At 39.3% G+C, this 21,051-nt stretch overlaps 1 protein-coding gene and 1 long non-coding RNA gene across 3 annotated transcripts in view; one reads left to right on the top strand and one right to left on the bottom strand.

The window, feature by feature from the left end:
- Positions 1 to 10,920, bottom strand: part of PCSK1 (proprotein convertase subtilisin/kexin type 1) — a 41,209-nt gene extending 30,289 nt beyond the window's left edge. The window contains exons 1-4 of one of the 2 annotated variants that reach the window (XM_007979038.3): positions 10,493 to 10,920; positions 6,836 to 6,940; positions 2,939 to 3,049; positions 262 to 408 (exon numbers count right to left, since the gene is read on the bottom strand). In XM_007979038.3, coding sequence (XP_007977229.2) covers positions 262 to 408; positions 2,939 to 3,049; positions 6,836 to 6,940; positions 10,493 to 10,672 — 543 coding nt within the window. In that variant the 5' untranslated portion in view covers positions 10,673 to 10,920. Of the gene's footprint in view, positions 1 to 261; positions 409 to 2,938; positions 3,050 to 6,835; positions 6,941 to 9,714; positions 10,011 to 10,492 lie in introns of those variants that run through there. The other variant, XM_073014568.1, reaches the window with a different exon arrangement.
- The window catches only part of LOC119618331 (uncharacterized), a 98,727-nt gene that overhangs the window by 62,766 nt on the left and 14,910 nt on the right, over positions 1 to 21,051 (top strand). The gene's annotated exons all lie outside the window — the stretch shown is intronic.

Here is a 21,051-nt window from a genome sequence, read left to right as displayed (position 1 = left end):
CTTAATTGGTATAGGCACTGCCCTTCCTTCTCCCAACACATATACTTTTGTGCAATTTTTGATCCCACTGAATTATTTCAGTGCCTACTGGTACAAAATAAATTCATATAAGCTAGTGGGAAGTAGGAGAAGAGACAAAACCTTGGCCCATAATCCCAGGGACTGACACCACAGCAGCATCCCCTTGAAAAGAAGGAAAGCCCTAACTGTGCGTCTGCACAGACAGCTCCCTAAGTCAGTCATGAGAAGGCACACACTTACATAGTTGGCATAAATGTCCGTGTGATTCCACTCCAAACCATCATCCAGTACGGTGATAACAACTCCTTTGCCTGTAATGCCTTTTTGCCAAACAGGTATCACATGAAGGTCCAGCTTGGGCAGGGCTGCCGTCATCCTGGTATCTTGCTGGTAAAGAAAAACAAAGTCATAATTAGCTTGCTACAAAATGAGCACTTAAGTTCCAACCTGGAAACCCATCTTTCTTTTTCTTGGGTCACTCTACTCTTTAGAAGAAGCCAATTCAGTGAAATGAAAAAACAAAGTTGAGAGTAGGGCCAAATGAACCCCCAGAGTGCTGCTCTTCTCCCAATTGTCCCAAATGGACATCACTTGAAAAGATGAATCACCTGTGCTCCTTCTCTTTGAACTACGTGGCTTTGAAGAATTTTATCCCTAAATGTCTTTCATTTATAATAACATGCTCTACCCTTTCATCTACGGAAGGTCTATTTGATAGTCGATGTTTTCATCTCCCCCCAAATCCTGATTCTCCATTGCCACATTGAGCTCTCATTATATTGCCTAGTGCATAGTCGTTCATGAATGTTTTAGAATTTTTCATCTAAAAGAAAAAGCAGAACCTGGAATGCTCAGGAGACTTGATTGCCTCAGGAATTGCAATGTAATTGCCTATTTTTAAGTATGAGTGATTTAGGGGGTAAGTATCTGTGAGAGGAGATTCAGGGTTTTCCTTTTCAAATACATTTTCTGATAGTCAGAGTGTGGGACTGTACAGGAGATAAGTTGGGTAGCAAGAGAACACAGATACAAGCACATTTCTAAGCCTGTGAGAGAGAGACAGTAAAAGAATGCCAGGTACCTGGTGAAAGGGTCAATAAGAAATCTATAAATAACCACAATCAAAAGTGTCAGTGAGGGAACTGCCCTCTTGCTGTTGTGCCCTCCTCCCCATAAAGAGGTTGGGGGAGTGGGGTGACAAGTATTTATCAGGCTGGTATGAAGCTGAATCACAGGAGGCTGGGAACTGTTTGGCCAACAGACTGTTGGCCAAAGTCAGAGAAGAAGGCCTTTATGTCAGTTGTAGGAGCAATTTTAGACTGTAGTTGTTAAGAGTATAGACTCTGGAGTTATGAATTATGGTCCCACCACTAGCAGCCATGGATTTTGGCAGATTATTCTACTTTCCAATATCTCTGTTTTTCCATCTGTTAAATGAGCATAAGTACTATTTCTACAACACAGATAATCATGAGAACAAAATGAATTAATTCATATCAAACATTTTAGAATAGTGTTCATCACACAGGAAATGCACAACAAGTGTTAACTGATAAGTCTCTTCTGCTGCAATGAGCAAATACTTAAGACAGTGGCAAGAGGCCGGGTGCGGTGGCTCATGCCTGTAATACCAGCACTTTGGGAGGCCGAGGCGGGTGGATCACCCGAGGTCAGGAGTTTGAGACCAGCCTGACCAATGTGACAAAACCCTGTCTCTATTAAAAATACAAAAATTAGCTGGGCATGGTGGCGGGCATCTGTAATCCAAGCTACTCCAGAGGCTGAAGTAGGAGAATCGCTTGAAGCCGGGAGGCAGAGGTTGCAGTGAACTGAAATCACGCCATTGCACTCCAGCCTGGGCAACAAGAGCAAAACTCTGTCAAAAAAAAAAGAGAAAGAAAGAAAGGGAGGAAGGAAGGAAGGAAGGAAGGAAGGAAGGAAGGAAGGAAGGAAGGAAGGAAGGAAGGAAGGAAGGAAGGAGAGAGAGAGAAAGAAAGAAGGAAAGAGAAAGAAAGAAAGAAAGAAAGAAAGAAAGAAAGAAAGAAAGAAAGAAAGAAAGAAAGAAAGAAAGAAAGAGAAAGAAAGAAAGAAAGAGAGAGAGAGAGAAAGAAAGAAAGAAAGAAAGAAAGAAAGAAAGAAAGAAAGAAAGAAAGAAAAGAAAGAAAGAGAGAAAGAGAAGATAGTGTCATAAGAAACTGATCCCCTTTTCCATCCATTATGCAACAAAAGTATCTAAGTCTTAGCTTGTGTTTTTCAAGAGAAATAATCTTTTATAACATTCTCACAACAAATCCTTCTACTAGCCTATATTACTACCATACAGACATAACATTAAACAGAAGAGAGGACACCCTGCAGGTAGACAGCAACACTTAACAATTTCTCCACTCAAGGATTTGGTAACTATCTTAAAGGTAGAATGGTTTGCAAGTTCAGACATTTGCAATAGACTTTTCTTGTGTTCCTTCTTTTAGCCTCTTTCAGAGATTCTCATCTGTGTCATATAAGAATTGTCATTCAGGGTTGTAGATGCCAAATTATGTTCACTATACTCTGTGAGTGCTTTAAAGAGTTCTAAAGAATACGTTTAACCAAATGAGATTTTTGCCCTAAGTACTGTTTTTGGAACCCCTAACCTGCAAGATATGATTTTTCTGCACTTACCCCAAATAAACTTAAGAAGACAAAAAATACAACCTATTGTTTCACAGCAACTAAAGGTAACTGTTTCCAACATCCTTACTCAGTAAAACAGAAGAGACAGATCAAGAAGGTCCCACCAGCCCTAATCTCCAGATAAGATAGCTTCCTATGAAATCCTCCATCATAAAAAAAAAAAAATTCTTGTTGCAAATGTAACAATATAAAGAAGTCAGGTCCCAGGTGCCACCCACACAGTCCTTCTGTATGTACTTACCAAGTACCATTGCTGATTCCACATGGGATCATTGAAGAGATTTTGTGCTGAGTCCTTTACAGCTGAACGTTTAGTTCTTTCTTTTTCATACTGTTGTTCAGCCCATATCACCTACAAGGATTTTTATAGCAAGAAAATAAAAAGTCAAATATCTACCTCTGTATCTTTCCTCTAACTATCTCCAGTACCCTTCCTAGCAGAGTTCAGGCGGCTCTGCAATATTTTCATTTGACTACAGATCAAACTGGCACCTCAGTGAGAAAAAGGGATTGCCCACTGGGGAGATGAACATTTCCTCTATTACAGTAAAGTGCACCTTTAGGGGGAGGAGAAGCAGTCAGTGAAATGATAATTCCCTCAAATTATTTACATTGTGGTTTCAGTGGAAGCAAAAGTTCAGTCTGCTTTCATCAGCAAATGGACCATAATACTCATTTTTATATTGAGGTTTCAGGGCTCCATGGCTGAAAATTTGTCTGCTTTTATGGATTAAGTCAACAAGCCAAGAGACTGCTGTTATAATGCCCTTATAGATTAATTTCTCTTTCTTTACGTACAAAAGGTAGAAATTGCAAATATTTTATAAAGTAAGAATGGCGTTGTATCCATGCAAATGTGCAACTATCCCTCCCCTGTGCTTCGAACTCTGCTTAAAAGTACTTAATACGAGAAACATCCTGGGTGATGAATAGCACTACTGACCACGCACACTTACCATTAATTCAGTCTCATGTATTATGCAAAGAGATCTGACAATATGAAAATTACCTGGCCCATATTTACAGCATAATCCTATTATACTTGAAGCCCTAAGAGAGTGAGGGACTGCCTTGTAGTTATATTCATTATAAGATAATTCTATACTCTTATTTTTCTTGGCAACATGACTATTTCATACCCCAAACACATCTTTTCTGCTCAATGCATGATGACAATTCAGTGTGTGGTAGAATATTGTTAATGTGAGAGTACTCATGAATCAGTTCCAAAAATAAAAACTGAAAAATAATTTGCAACTGAAGGATAAAACCATCCACTAAGACTGCCCTGAATTTTCAATTAAAAATATACTGCAAACCTATTAAAAATAATGGGAAGAACTTGAAAGCTAGAAATTAGTCACTATGATTTATTTTTAAAGTGCTTGTATTTTCAAGCTTAATTGTTTTGGCTTAAAATACCTCAATGCTTGGAATGCTGCCCATCATCTGAGTTGATCTCTGGAAGCTGACTGCTAGGGCATAAGTACTAATCTTTGAGGTAGAAGGTCACTTACACTTGGAGATTTTATTAATAGATTTGTAAAGATAGACTATTGCTGCATTTCACAGAGCTGATTTGAAAGAATATTATCTTCCATCAAAAAAGAGCAATAAAATGAAAACCAAGAGCAATTTTTTAGAAATGGGATACAAGAGGAGGCACTCTGCCATCTGATCAGATAAACATCCAATTGTAGAAAACAGTGTTATGATTAATGTCATTAACTCAGAATCACATATTAATCTCTAGAAGAGCAGACTGAATAGAATAGAGGAAAATTGGTAGTGTCTTTCTATTATGCATAATAGGTATCATGTACTTAATTATAAATAGTACTTTTGATCTGGAAAGAGCATTAAAGATCATCTACTTCAACCTTCCAATGCAAGTTTCTATGGTCCTAGACTGCTTCCTAAAATAAAATTATTCTTGGGCTAACTTTTTACAAAGTTATACCTGTACAGGAGACTAAATTCTTAGCTTTTTTCCATAAATGTCTTGAGATTCCCCCCAAAAAAATCAGCTATCAAGGGGATGTATAAAGAGTAGAATGGTCCATCTTCATTTTCATGAGATACTTTGAGTAAGAATAACAGTTAGGTATGCTCTATTCTGTCCAATTTTCTCCTATGAAAATGAGAAGACAGATCAGTTTGACTTCTATGTGCATTAATGGGCATGCAGTTTGGGCATGCATTTAGGCAAAGAAGGAAATCTCTCTCGTGCTTAGCCGGGAGACAAGCCTAGCCAGAGTGCTGGAAGTTGTTCTGCTTTTCAGAGCCCACACGCAATGAGCCATCTGCCTTGAAGTGAGTAAGGGAAGACCTCAATGGACAAGAAACTTCTGTAATAAGGTCCAGGGCCTCTGATTTGGTCTTCCATATCAAGCAATAACTTGACAAGAGCTAGCAATGGGTGTAGATGAGCTATCGGGTCACTGTCCGTGGTCCCTACACAGCATTGTTTGTCAGGATGTGGTTGTTTCTTTTACATTCCAACACTGGTGACCCAGGTCATTCCCATCCCCCACCCTCATAATTTGTCTTTTTCTTCTCCTTTTTAAAATGCTATCCAATTCAGAATGAATAAAACAGTAAATTATCTTACAGGCCTCATGAATTCCGTCTACTTTCAACAGTTCTATCACCTGTCATATATATATATATATATTTCTGTCATATATATGTCAAATATATATATTTATTTCTGCCTCATATATACATAGATATACATATATGTATATACACATACATATATACATAGATATACATATATGTATATACACATACATATATACACACATACACACACATATATGTGTATATATACACACACATATATATACATATATTCCCCTCCCCCGGGAAGTTGAAAGCGTTTTTTTTTTTTTTTTTTGAGACGGAGTCTCGCTCTGTGGCCCAGGCTGGAGTGCAGTGGCCGGATCTCAGCTCACTGCAAGCTCCGCCTCCCGGGTTCATGCCATTCTCCTGCCTCAGCCTCCCGAGTAGCTGGGACTACAGGCGTCGCGCCCGGCTAATTTTTTGTATTTTTAGTAGAGACGGGGTTTCACCGTGTTCGCCAGGATGGTCTCGATCTCCTGACCTCGTGATCCGCCCGCCTCGGCCTCCCAAAGTGCTGGGATTACAGGCGTGAGCCACCGCGCCCGGCCGGGAAGTTGAAAGGATGTTTTTAATTCTCTTACCAAGAGGATCTCTCACCATAATTCTCCAGGGTGTCCTAGGTAACAAAAATCATGTACACAGATATCAAGATATCAGTGTAAATTGGAATCAGGGTAAATTTCTTCCAGTATGGCATATCCTTGAGAAAAGGCAACACTGTATGAAAATTACAATACTCCCAACATAGTCAACATTTTCTGATATATTTGTTCACCTTGAAAATAGACTTCAAAATCAATAGGTACATTAGCTATATATTCAAATTGCCTCTACCTTATTTACCTGTATTTATTCTGTACATTTTCTGCTGTTACCTAATCATTGAACCAAGATACAAACTAGGATGAAAAGAGATCAAATGGTTTGGTTCCAACAATAGAATATTTATGGAAACATCTGTCTCATGAAGACATGGATTTACAGTTCTTTCATAAACACTAGCTCCTTATACAGCAAAACGAAATAGAAATAATAGACTTTTTTTTCAGTTATGCTGAAATGTTATTGAAAGTAAGGCTCATGTATTTCTTTGAGCCCATATTGGTATTAAAATGTTTGGTACATAATAGTTACCTAATAAAAGGTTGTTGATTGATTGTATTGTCAAACATTTTTATTAGTGCTGCCCTCTCATTTTAAACATTCACTTTCATGCTCTTAGACTGAATTTGTGAGTGCACATATAAAATTAACTTTAGATATATATATAATTATATAATTAAGGTGCATATATATGTGTAAAATTAACTTTAGCTCAACCAATTCAACCCAATCTTCTTATTATTATGTGCAATTATAATTTTATGGAAAGAAATTAGAAACATTACTGATAAACAATCTTGGTCACAATAAAAAAGAACCACATTTGCAAAATGCTTCTGTTCTTATTAGAAATCATAAAGAAAGCAGGTAAGTTAGAGTATTCGTTTGAAGACAAATGTACAACACTTACACGATCATCATCAGATAATCTCTTAGTGATATGAAAGGCACTCCTTCGAGACCTTCTGGGGTGGTTTTTATGTTTGAATAAGTAGTGATTTTCAAGTGAACCAATCTATAAAAGGAAAGAAATAAAATAAATATCCACTTTCCCAAACAAGTGTATATGGACTAGTTTAAAACTCAGCTAACTTAGAGGTAGGCAACTTTTATTAAGCCCATTCCTTGTATCTGAAGTTAATATTTTTCTTTTCTTTTTTTAACTTTTATTTTAAGTTCAGGGGTACAAGTACAAATTTGTTACATAGGCAAACTTACGTCACGGTTTTTTTTTTTTTTTTTTTTTTTTTTGTACAGATTATTTCATGACCCAGGTATTAAGCCTAATACCCGTTAGTTATTTTTCCTGAACCCTTCCCTTCTCCCACCCTCCACCTGCCAAAAGGCCCCAGTATGTGCTGTTCCCCTCTATGTATTTACGTGTTCTCATCGTTTAGCTCTCACTTTTGAGTGAGAACATGCAGTATTTGGTTTTCTGTTCCTGTGTTAGTTTGCCAACAATAATGGCCTCCAGCTTCATCCACATTCTTCATGAAGAAGGCACTGGTAGAGGTCTTAAGATGACCCTCAGAATATTATTGCTTGAGCTCACAGTATACTCACTAGCTCACAGTAGGAGACTAGTGATGCTTCTATTTTACACACATTGGAGGAAATACATATTTGTGTGTGTGTGACAATATCATATTAAAATGTTCATTTGATCAAATATATCTGTTCAAAGAACAATTATTTGTGGTAAGCAGGCAAACACCTGGGATACTATCTATGGTCAGTGCCACTTTCCACTAAAATAAATTATCGTTTTTATAAAATGTAGCCATTGAATTCATAGTGATGAATTGTTATTAGCCACTATTAGTGACCATTTGATTTCCCACTAATTCAAGGCTTTCAGAAAGGAACATGCTACATTTAGGGCAGGTGTTCCACTTAAGAGTGTGTATACTTCTCTGGGTAGCTATTGACACCTTTGGTTCATTTAGAACTATATTCATTATCCTTTTGAGCTAGTCTCCCTTTACTCAGCACTAAATTTGAAGCTATCAAATCCTCTAGATAACCCTACATTTTTAAAATTAAGAAACAAACAATTGACAACAGTATATTACAGAAGAAACACGTTCTTTAAATTGGTGATTCTCATCACCTAGAGAATTTTAAAATAGAGAAGCTTAGGCCCTGCTCCAAGCCTGAATCTCAGTGAGTCTTCCTATAAGCTGTGGATGGAATTGGGGAGAGAAATCAGCAGCCATAGAAAAAGATCACCAGTGCTTAGCTCTGTTTTCTCTGCTGTCAACTAGTTTTTCTTCTTGTCACTACCTTAATCCAAGCTTTATCCTGAGGCAATAAGGTACCTAATATAGTAATGCTAAACTTGTGTAATTTTAGTAATATTAAACAAAAAGAGAAATAAGCAGAACCAGGAACGTGCTATCAGTCTTCTACAAATAATTATTATTCTAATAAAATAATTTTTGTTAAATTTGTTTTAAAACTTTTGTTAGTAATGCCATTTTAACTAAAAATGGATGGAGGAAATATAGCATTGTAAATCACATATAAATATGGATGGTTTTCCCCCACTATCTGTTAATGCTTTTGTGACTATGCTATCCCTTACCCAAAGATCCTCCCAAGAATGATGATGTATTGTTTTTTAGTATTAAGATTTATGTTTATTTGTTTTGAAAAGCAATTTTCACATTGAATGGTCTAGGTTTAGATACATGCCTAGAGCTAACAGGTGGGAAAAAGAAGAGAGATTTAGTTTTTGCTGTCTTCCCCAGTCTCCTCCTACACAGTTACCAGTGCTATTTAGCCTTTCGGTAGCTGCTCAAGGAATACACAGTTAAATCCCCAGTGTCTACCCCTATAGGACATACATAATTTTTATGATGCCCACAGTATCCACCAGCACAATGTCATCTGCTACTCATGCTCTCTTTGGGTCTCAAAAATTCCTAATAATTGCGTGCGATTCCCAGACTTACTACTAAACTGTATTATGTCTCACTGTTTTCCCACAAGCTGTTTTCCATGCCTAGACTGTCTTCTCCAATCTCATTATGTTCTCCTGGAAATCTCTGACTCCTCTTCCCCGTGCAAATGTTTCCTCCTTTGGGCAGTTTTCATTCACTCCTCTCAAATTCCCTACTACTTTCATTCCTTCAACCAATGAATATTGAGACTTCAAGAACAGCTTTTATTATTACACAAATTACAACCAGTTGCAATCATCAATCTCTAAGCTAGTCTCCTCTAGATTCTTGATTACTTGAGAGCGTTTTTCCCCTCCTCTTATTCCTCAGCCCCTAACACGGAGCGTGGCACGAGGGCAAGGGCTGGCCAAAATCAAAAGACTCATCTGCTGCTGGGACACCAGGAAGCCAATCTGCATAGATTTTCCTGCCGGGCATTTCAAAGACAATTTGGTTTATAAAGTTAAGAATGAAGCCTCCAGCAAGAGCAGGAGAATTCCCCAGCGGGTTCGGTCCACAGAATCGCCAACGCCCCCGCCCATTACTCATCCGTGACTCCAGCGGCGTCTCAACCACCACCTCCAGGAAAAACGCGCCAAAATGTGTTACAACTCCCTCCTCCCACGCTTCAGTGCAGACCGACTTCTCAAGCAGGGGCCAGGGCTTGGTTCTGAGCCAAGGAAAGGAAAGCTCTAGCTTAGAAGGGTCCCCTCGGAGTCGCCCAGCTGTTGGCAGCCTCCCACTTCATGTCTTGGCGCTCGCTCACCTCCAACCAGCTACCTATTGACAAAGCCTTCACTTGAACAGGCACCAATAAGCTGAAATTCCCGGGAAAACGATTACGTACTTAGCTGAAGAACAAGAAGGAAATAGATCCCTTTCCCACAGTCAGTTCGGCATCTCGACCCTGCAGTGGGACTGGTCGGGCAAAGTTATGAAGCCTGGACTTGGTAAGTTCCCAGTGAAAATCCGGAGCTCCCCAGAGGGGTGCGGAGATAGATGGTCCCGTGTCTCTCACCCCCCATTTCTCCCCCAGCTTCCCAGGCTACTCCGCGGCCTCCCAACCTCCTGGTCGCCAGTCCCAGCAGCTGGCACTCTTCCAATGCCCTGGGCGTGCCCTTACAGGCTGCCAGGGCGCACAGCCCCAAGCCCGCTGAGCCCCTTGCATCAGGACTTGGATCTGATGCTGCCATATTGAAAAGAAGGCAGCAGCCGGCCCCTGACGCAGACAGCCTCAGTCCCGGGGGATGAAGCGCACTGATTCTCCCGGGGGCGCTTGGTTGGTAAGAGCTTGAGTGCATCTCAAGTTCTCCGAACAAGCGTGGAGGGATTTTTCTTCCAAACCGCGCGGGAATGGATTTCAATTCTAGAGCGCAAACAGTAAGCAGAAGCCCTACCCAGCTGCAGCGGCTTCCTTCTGCTTGGCTGCGCCCAGCCCAAACAGTAAATAATGCAAGCTTTCTCTCTCTCCAAGCGCGCCAGGGGCTAGAGTGGGAGCAGCTCCTTGTTCTTTGCTACACTGGGCTCCGGAGAGTGCAACCTGGGGCTCCCACTTGCAAGACCGCGCTCCAGTCCCGCCAGTCCCCTGGGGCCCCAGAAAGTTTCTTGAAAGTGGAGACTCTTACCTGACCCAAAAGGTCATAACCCAGCTCCTCGGCGATGGCCGAGGCTGCTTCCGGGCCCCCGGGGATCTCCGCTGCCCATTCATTAACGAATTGTCTTTTCGCTTTTGCACTGTTCAGTGCACACCAAGCGCAAAAGAGGGCGAAAGCAGTGCACTGCAGAGTCCAGGCTCTTCGCTCCATGGCTCACACACTCGCTTCAACACGAGTGGGAAGGGAAGAGGAAAAAGAAGCAAGATAGGAGAAAAGCCAGAGAGACTCCCCCTTCCCACCCTCAGGCTCTGGACCACTCCTGGCTCCTGGTTGCTCTGCGAAGAGCTAGGAGGAGCGCGAGGAGAGGCTGGGCGGCTTCGAGCGCTCAGTGAAGCGCTTCGGTCTCCAGGCTGAGTGGAGCCCCAGCCCTTCCCAGCCAGAATGGAAATGAGTGTTTACACGTCAAATCGACGAAAGCCATCTCTTGACGTCAGATCTACCTGGACTAAGATCTGAGTGGTATTCCCGGCGGGGCGGAGAAGCGGCTAAAATAAGCAGCCAGGGATTAGGAAAAGGAAGGAACTGTTTGCTGGGATTAGTTAAGTCTGCTCCTTGTCAGCCCATAAATTTTGTACCGTGAGAAACATCTTCACTTTTCAAAGAGAAGTGCCCCATTTGAATATAACTACCAAGAATAAAAGGCTGGGAGTGCTTTCCCACCCTTCCATCCATTTTCTCTGTATTTATTATCTCATGTGTGTGGCAGGGAGGGGGGAGGCGATAGGATTCTTATAATGGCCTTTTGAGTATCAGCACCTGCTATGAAGAACAATACTCTTAGGTCTTTCAAATCAGAGAGAGGCTAGGAGTGTAAGGAGAAGAAGGGAAGCTACTACTGCCCAAATTCTGTTCTAAATTGTCTAAGAAAATGAGCATGTCTCCAAGACAATGTTAAAGCAATACTTTTAAAAATGAATTTTTAACCATTCGAACACTTTAGTTTACAGGTTTACTTCCTCCTCCCCTTTGTTTCTCAACCTCAGTAAAACCATATCAATAATTATACTCCGATATTGCAAAGCCAGCGCCACTACCACCTTTTACAGTGTTTATCAGTAAAATGATTAATCATGTGATTTTTAAAAAAACATCTTTAAGAATTTGTCAACAAGGGGATCTAGGGTCCCAAAAGCTGTTGTGTTGATTCAGGGAGGGAAAGAGCAGTTTTTATTTACCTCGACTTTCCATTTTGCCTCAGTAGAGCTCTTCACTTTGGTGCTGAGCTGGAGCTGTGCCATTACTTTCCCATAAAATGCACAATGCCTCTTTGTGGAAAAATGGTTTCCTGTGGGAGGAGAGCAAGCAAACATCTAAATGAATTTTCCACCCCTCACCCTGGGGAAGTGAGTTCGGTCTCCCATGGTGGAGCCTATTCGAACCCTGAGGGATTGAACCTGGCGGGAGATACCAGTGCCTGGTATTCAGCACCGAGGTCTGGACAGCGACACGCGCAGGACTGCAGCAGGAGCTGCTCTGTCTTCTGAGCACCAAAGACGTCCACTCTTCTGTAGCTGGCCAGCACCAAGCTGTTTTCCTTTTGATATGTGCCTTTCCCTTTTTTGAACAGCAAAATAGGAAATTGGCCGCAGAGGGGAGTGTGGTTAGGTTCATGATCGTGACAACTTGTGTCCAGCTCTTGGGAACGTGTTGGACTCAGGCCAAAAGTAAAATCGCCAGGCGGTGAAATTGAGAAAGCCTGCTGCCCCTGGGAAGATTTTTTTTTTAAGCTCAACCACCTGAGGGCGCGATCTATGCTGTAGAAATAGAAGAAAGGGGAGAAGGTTGGAAAGAAAGCATATGAACAAGTGGGGAAAGGATGCAAGAGATGTTCCTTACAAGAAGCAAATGAGACAAGACTTGGTGGAGGATGGGGCTCCGTAGTGCTAGTTTTTCATTAGCCTCCACGTTTGCAGAAATATGCACTAGATAATTTCTTTAAACATAAAGCATCTTTACAAAAACAAATGGCAATGTTAGTAAGCCATGTGATATGGTTAAGTGTTTTACAATAATGTAACTCACATGAGATGAAATGGAATGGGCTCCGATTGATGGCTTTGTCGTCTGTTCTGTAAAATCTACCTGTGTGGATGTTGATGGCTGGGTAAGCTGTGTCTTCTTTTCCCTTCACACCTCAGCCTGAGTTGTGGCCTTGAGCTCTCAAGGGTGTTTCATTCTCACAGCAGACAGATGCTAACTGTGCACTAGCAAGGCAAGAGAAGCCCAGGGCAAATGTTTTATAATGGTAGATGTGTCAGAGGAGGAACATATTTTTGTCCCTTTCTTATTATTGTTCAAGTAAATCAGTTTGGCAGAGTGTTGGCAATAAGATCAGTGTTTCTCTCATTAATGAGACATTTCTCTTAAATGGAGCACCATATAAGCCTGGAATAAACATTTGGTTTATATACCTAATAGGGCAAAGTAAACTCTCACAAAAAGAAGATAATATCCTCATCAACACAATACATATATCAGTAACTTAATCTGCTATTGTCTGATTTTTATCCATGAACCTCTTTGCCAGAACTTCTGGCATGCAGAAGAAATAAATTTCTGCCAAGACTAGAGGTGCAAGTAGATTTAGAATCCATTTTTAACTTTTTTATCAAGGACTAGTCCTATCCTGATTTGTAGATCATGGTAGTGACCTCCAGGCTCATCAGTATTATACTTCATATTATAAATTGGAAGAGCCAATTATCACCCTTAAGTTGGTTTTAATAGCATTTGATTCATGTGATTAATTCATATAGAAAACCGGATACTCCAGAAACTAAAGAGGATGTGTTTCCATTATAAGTTATCAAGTGAGTGCCATGCCTTTCATGATGCTCACAAATGCCCAGTGATACAGCTAAGCATTCATTAAGGTTTCTTGGAGAGTAAAAGAAGCTACTATGAGCAGGATGTAAGAATATGCTCAAAGGAGATCTATAGATCACCATATCTCTTCAGTCTTAGGAAACAAATGTTTAAAACATTTTGTTATTATGAAATAAAACATATCCCCCTGAGCATACTAAACAATGTACTCAATATTTATCACAAAGTGGACACAGTGTAACCTTTTGGGACAAGAAAAAGAGCATTTCTAGACCCACAGAATAACAGAATAATATTCCTAGATTTTCAAGAGATGTTAAAGAATGGATAAGGAAATAATGTAGGTTTAATATTTTCCAGTTATCATGTAGACTTACCTGTTTGCTGTGGGTAACAGTAAATGCACATTAACTCAAAGGTGTAACGAATTAGTCTGTAATTAAACTAGATTTTTGGTAGCAGAACACATTATATGGGCAAATCTACCCATAGCAGTGTTTTCCAACATAGAAAATAACAACATTTCTGTGACACACTGAGGTAAACTGGAGGAAATTTGAAGACATCTGTATGGAGCTGGGTGAAGAAATTAATAACATTTTCTTTGTATGCTATAATTATATAACAAAATAAAATATAACATTTTGGGCAATACATTAAATTGCATATTAATAACGTTAAATTGAGAAATCTGAATATACTTTCACCAATATGTTTTTATTTGAAGTTTTATGCTTAAAAGGCTATATATCATTTCTAATTAAAACATTTTAATTACAAATGATCTTTTTATACTCTTAATAGCTGCTGTCAATGAAACTTTTTTGTAAGATTCTATTTTAAATAATGTAACAGTCTTTCTTTTTATTTTCTTGACAAATTTATCATTGGAGCTTTATATGAGAATGCGTATAGATTCAGAATCCACCTAAATTTTACAGGTCAAGTATGACAAAATAATATTGAAATTATAGGTTGGAAAATACACACACTTTCTAGAGAAGTTATCATCTACCAACTTTACCACAAATTGAGAAAAGTATCTAGTATACACAAAAAACTGATATTGGGGTTGTCACTTAAAGAAATACCTGCCAGAAGTCCCTGAATTACTTTCTCATGATATCTTCTCCCATGACCAAATTTTGGCGGGCGTGCCATGCTAAGTACTTAGAATATGAACTCCTCCACCAGATCCACAGACACTTTTCACATGATGGAAATAGACATGCTTGCAGCAGGTTGCTGAAGTAAATACAGCATCAAGGTGGTGGACACGGCTTGGTTGAGTTCCAAGAGTTCAGCAACAAGCTACTTACCTGGCCTTCCCAAGTGATGAGAAGACCAAATATCTTGAGGGACATCTTTAACTGTACTGGTTGGGATGCTCTGACCTATAGAAATGGAAGTAAAAGAGTAACAAAGCAAAGTCTATACACTGCCAAGACTTTGAGGTAGATGAATAATTATGAAGGACTTTTGCTCAATGAACTAGATAAACACAAAATCTTGAATTTAATATTGAATTGAATTATTAAAATTGAAGCAGTGAGTGCCATAAATTCCATTTGCTAGAAATAATTGATCTTTTCTAATGAAAATGGATAATTAAGTGTGGCCATATACAAGTATTTAGGCTCTTTCTTTAACAGGTTCTTTTAAAATATGCATTTACTGAGTTTCAGAGCATCCCTGCTTCTGCTTGCAGGCAATGCTCTTGCTTCCTTTATGCTCTCAAACATTGCCATTTTCATATTAAAATCTCAGCACGTAACTCCTTTCTCTGCTCCTGAAGTATGTCTTTCTATGAGAATTATAGACTTTAGTGTTGAAAAGTGACCTTGAATATTATACAGCTCCTTGCTTCTCAAAGTCTTCTCCACATACCAGCATTATAGGCATCACTTGGAAGCTTGCTGGAAATGCAGACCCTCAGCCCCCACCCCAGAACTACCGAATCAGAATCTGCATTGTTAATGAGTCCATAGTGATTCATACTCAATTAAAGTTTGAGAAGCACTGATCTAGTTAACACACCTAGTATACATGACACTCCTCTGTGATATATTTTATCAAGTCGTTAGGCAATTCCTGGTCTCCCAAAGCAACCCATTCTTTGGTTTGGATTGGCGCAAATGGTTACAAAGTCCTTCCTTATAATGATACTATAAAACTTTTCCTCATTACTACCTCCACTCAAACATGCTAATTTTGCCCTCTAATACCACACTGACAAGTCTCAATCTCTTTTAGACATGATAGCGATTCATACTTTGAAGGCAGATTGTTATATCTTGCCTAACTTTTTTCTGCTCTAGGTTAAACATCCCCAACGTTTTTAAGACTTTGGCATTCTGCTTGCTCTTGTCCAGATAAGATCTTATAACAGAATTTTTTAAATGGGGCACCCAGAATGGAATATAGTATAGTTGGCCAACTAAAAAAAAAGATAATTTATATTTCCAACTTTTTATTTTGAGATAACTTTATATTTACAGAAAATTAAGAAAAAACAGTACACAAAGCTTGTGCATACCGTTCATGCGCCTTTCCCAGGGGTTTACATCTTGTGCAACCATAGTACTGTTAGTTAAACCAAAACATTAACATTGATACAATAGCCTTAACTCATTTATAGATCTTTATATTTTTCCAATTGTTCTATTAATACGTCTTTTTTTAAGGTCCAGTATTCAATTAAGACTCTCTATTGTATTTGGTTATTATGTCTCCTCCAAACTGGGATATTTTATCTTTGCCTCTCACAACCTTAAAACTTTTGAAGAGTACTATTCAGTTATTTTATATTATGGTCCTTAATTTTGGTTTGCCTGGTGTTTCCTAATGATTAGGCTGGGATCAAACATCTGTAGGAATAAGTGATGTTATGTCATTTTCATTGGCTTGTATCAGGAGGTACATGGTGTCCATATGTCTAATTACTAGTGATGTTATCTCTGATCAGTTGGTTAAGGTGGTATCACATCAACCAGATTTCTCCACTATAAAGTCACTATTTGAAAAATAATATTTTGGTGCAAAAATGATTGACAAACTCATGATGCAGACAGCCATAATGTAGTAATATTCTCCAAATTTATATTTTTGGAGAAAATGAAAATAATTTTACTTTCATAGACATTTATGTTTGTGATAACTTCTCATTCCACATGTCAGGAGATTTTCTGTGAGATTAAGTGAAATAATCTATTTGAGATACTTAGCAGAAGGGTGAGGACAGAGAAATCGCTTAGTTTGCTACTACTATTAATGCTATTAACCTGTCACTTTCCACTTAATATACTGATATACTTCCATGTCGATAACTGTTCACTGGCCTAATTTATAACGGTTGCATAATTTTCCATTAAATGTGTTAAGCATACTTTAACTTATCAAGTAACGGGGAACACTTAGAGTGTGTCTACTTGTTTGGCTACTATACTTCCAGGTAAATTTGGTTGATTAAATATATGTGCCTTATTTCACTTCACACTAAAACCCCTCAAAAGCTACAGAGAAGGGATTTTGTTAAGCACATAAACTCATGAAATGGGGAGAACAGGAGTGGAAGCAATCACAAAAAAATTATGAAAGCAAAAAAGCAAATAATTTAGCAGACCCAAGAAAATAAAATGTCAATCCAGCAGCAAGGAAAGCCAAGAACTAACCCTTTCTATGCTTCAGAATTCCCCATGACTTAGGAATTTGCAGGCACCAAATAGCTTGACATTAGGATGAAAATAGGTTGGAAAATAAAAAAAAGATTGCTTTAAAGTCTGTTTCGCAGGCAATCCTCCCCAACTTCCCTCATCACTCTTTATTGCCGAAAACCATCCCTTTGTCACTCAGCAAAGAGACTGAGGGTGTTTTCCCCAGAGACATCAGACACAGTTAAAGGTGGAGGCTTCACACCCCTGAACCAACTGTAAGAGACTGGTCACCTCGGGGTTGCTTGCTAGCAGGTGCTACTGAGGGATAAATAATAATGGACTGACCCTAACCTCCCCTTTGTTTCTCACCTCCCTCCAGTGAACGCAGGGATTAATCTGCTTGTTGTTTAAAATAATATAATCTTGAAGCTGTTGTAAACAAGTGGAGGAAAGCAGACCTTCAACAATTGTCTTTAATTATGGTTAGAAGAGGGACCAATCTTGATTTCAGTATGACAGGCAATTACGACAGGCAAAAGATTTGTACAATCAGTAAAACTGAAAGAGAAAACAAAGCTACTAAAGCAGAGCTGGCCCACAGCACGTTACTTTAAAAGTTCTAAGTAAGCTTCTGGTACTGAAACTCAGGAAATGCCTGACAAAAATCTGGTTTTCTGGCTTATCTTTATAAACTAGAAAATGTTAGTCTGGAAACTGTGACCCCTACAATTCTCAGACAATGAGACAAAGTATGAATTTCTGCAATTATGTTTACCCCACCTTTTTTTTCTTCCAATGGAGTTCAGAAATCCTTAACTCTCTAAGGGGAAAATAGCAGAGACAATTGAGGGTTTGTAGCTTTTCTCTTATGCCTGCCTTATTCTATTCAGTTATGGTATCTGCATGCCTCCTGTGAGCATCCGTGTCTCTAGCTGTTTCCTTAGACCCTGCTGTAGACTTGTCGCTCTGCTGTTCAGACCTGGCCACGCTGCAGCTGTAGCTGTTTACTCACAGCAAGAGAGAGAAGCTAAGACCAGCAAGCCCGGTAGGTTCCCCATCTCGAGCAAACATGTATTGGCCAGGTCTGAGTTGTTACATGCCAAGGCGAGGAGCAGGTAGCAAAAGTTTATTCTAAGCCCATGGACTTGAGAAAGTGATGGACTTGTGAGTGGGGGACGTGGGTAGGATAAATGGCAGCAGGGTGAGGGGGGTCATTTTAAGGCTACTCAAGTTCTTCTGACTCTCCAGTCAGAATTACTCAGTAATTCAGGGTAGGGCCATACATACACATGGGGGAAATGTCAGGGTTTAGAGTTAAGAAAGCTAGGAAAGAAATAGGTATGGGAAAGTATTTCATGAGTGCAATGGTTGATGATCCAGCATCTACTTTCTTAGTGCTCTACAGCTGGAAAAAGTAGAGGCAATGGCTTTAATTCTATTTGCAAGGCTAGTTAAGAGTTGATGGAAGAACTGGCACTATTTAATAAACTGTGCCCAAACTCTAGGTGAACACTATTTCAAAAAGCATTAAACACAGATATAAGAGCAGACTCAAAACAGACCACCTGGATTTGATTCTCAGCTCTGCCACTTATTAACTGGGAACATCCAGACACGTTTTGAACATGTCTTTGCTTTGGTTTCCTCATTTACAGAATGAGGGTATAATAGTAATTTACCTGTTGAGGTTATTATGCATAACATACTTACAACATTGTCTGGTGCAGGTAAATCATAGTTATTATTATTGAGAAAATAGCACCCTAGTTACATAATAGTTTGTTACACAAGTTTGTCAAATTCTGGAGTGGAGAGGCATCTTGGACAGATACATGATTTCAAAGTGTAAAACTTACTAGCTCTGGCACTCAATTCTCATCTCTTTCTCCCTTTTTTCCTACTCACTAATTTTTAGTGTGTTACCCTTCCTCTTTTTTTTCTTTCTCTCATAATTCTATACATTCCTAATTGGCTTTTCCCATAAACCCATTGAGAGAGCCAGAGCAGGTTTTATTAACTCTGATTCACTAAAATGCAGACAAGTGAAGCGGTTTACCATGTCTCACAGAGTGAACTCCACATGTCTGACTTGAGGACCTGACCCTTCCTCTTGGAGCACTTTGCATCTGATTTCTTGGTGGAGTATCAGTAACGATGGGGTTAAGGGCTCTGGGAAGACTAGAAAGTTGCCCTCTCTAAACACATTTATTGAAAGTGGCACCTTAGGAAAAAAAGGACTATGTAAACTTATTAAGTATGCTGGAAATGTATAAAGTATGAAAGCAGGCATTAGTATGTTTGACATTCAGCGTAGTAGAAGTCAGATCATGAGGTACGCCAAGAAAACAGTCAAAAGGGGCACTTTTTAATAATGTGCTTGCTCCTCCACCTTGCCCGCCTCCTGATATTAGAAACAATTTTTTCTGTGATTATGCCTACTGGTGATTGATTAGTAACACCATGACTTCATTTCATTTCCCAACTTCCTGTGGGAAGGTTTGGATCCAGCCTACAAGAGCCATGATTGTAGGAGTATAATGACAACTGATGTTTATGTAGTACTTTACAATTCTCACACAGATTTCCATGTATTGGCTTCTCACTACACCATTATTACCATTCCCACTTCACAGACAAGTAAACTGAGTCACAGGGAAGCAAAGCTACCAGAGTTTTCATAGATAATCTGGTCACCTCGGGGTTGCTTTCTAGCAGGTGCCACTGAGGGATAAGGCTACCAGAGTTTGCATAGATAATCTCACAGAGCTAACTCAGGTCTGCAGTGCTTCTACCTTCCACTTATGTGGAGTAGTTTGATGTTTAATATTTTAAGCAGGTAAGTATTTGAGTATTGTTTACCCCTTACCAGCACTGTTGCCTGGAATATCTCCTGAATCTTCAGCTTCCTCATGAAACAGAGGAAATAATACTGCTTACTATTTATAAGATTTGAATGGACTAAATTGTGTAAAGCGCTGAGAACATGGCTTAGCCCATAGTAAGTACTCAATGAAATCTAGCTGTCATTATGATTGGTCTGTCTTCTGCCGTTTTCTTTGCTTTGCATTGAAGAGAATTGTCCATGATTTTAGATTACACTCAGAAGCCCTATGTTTCTAAGTTTGTGTTATTCTAAAATATTATTACCATTTGTTGGTTTGGTAAGAGTAGGAACTTGGAAACTAAGTGAGTTAAATGGACAGTATCCCTGGCATTAATGCCCAACGTATTGTAGGACAATCATTTTCAAATGGTTTACTAGGCATAATGCTTACATGGAGTAAGTATCAAGGTAGTTTAAAATGCAGCTTCCTAAGCATTGCTCCTCCCATTCTGATTCTGGAATGGCCTGAGGCCCAGGAATCTACAAACTTCTACAGATACCCTTGGAGGTCATAAGGAGCACTGTGAAAAGCCTTAACTGGGCATTGGCCCTTATCCTACCACTGCTGCTGCTGTTGCTGCTGCTTCACTTTCTTCTCCTCCTGTTCTTCCTCCTGATCTACCTCCTGCTTCTTTTTCTCCATTTCCTCTTCCTTCTTTATTATTGCCATCACCATCATTCTCTTCATTCTCTTTGTCTTCCCCTCCAATTTCTTCTCATTCTTTTTTCTTCTCCTTTTTGTAACCATTTCAAATAGACTACTTGAGGTTATTTTCCACTATTAAGGTAGCTCTATTTTTATCTCTTCAGAGAAAATGCTGCTGAACCTGGGGAAAAAAACAGAGTAATGACTCAAAGAAAATATGTTTATACATAACTTCCCAGGAGCCAATTAGGAAGATAATCATTAGGTTCAGGTGATCCTTTGCTCACACATCACCATAAGGCTCTGGCCCTCTCACCAAGAGTAAAATAGCCCATTCTTGTTTCCAGAGCTTATTAATGCTGGATTCAAATATAATGCCCTGAAAGTACATTTTAAAGTCTTTCTTATCAAGATGTATAACTAGATACAGGATCATTATTCTTATAATCCAATAAAAATTATGTATGTCAATCTTTTGCTTCAAGCCAGCCAGGCACTCCAAGAACAATGTTAACGGTTT

This window comes from Chlorocebus sabaeus, chromosome 4 (genome assembly GCF_047675955.1).
Source record: "Chlorocebus sabaeus isolate Y175 chromosome 4, mChlSab1.0.hap1, whole genome shotgun sequence".
In the NCBI taxonomy this organism is placed as follows: domain Eukaryota; kingdom Metazoa; phylum Chordata; class Mammalia; order Primates; family Cercopithecidae; genus Chlorocebus; species Chlorocebus sabaeus.
The sequence above is the reverse complement of the archived record's forward strand: the minus strand, read 5'-3'. Positions and strand labels throughout refer to the sequence as shown.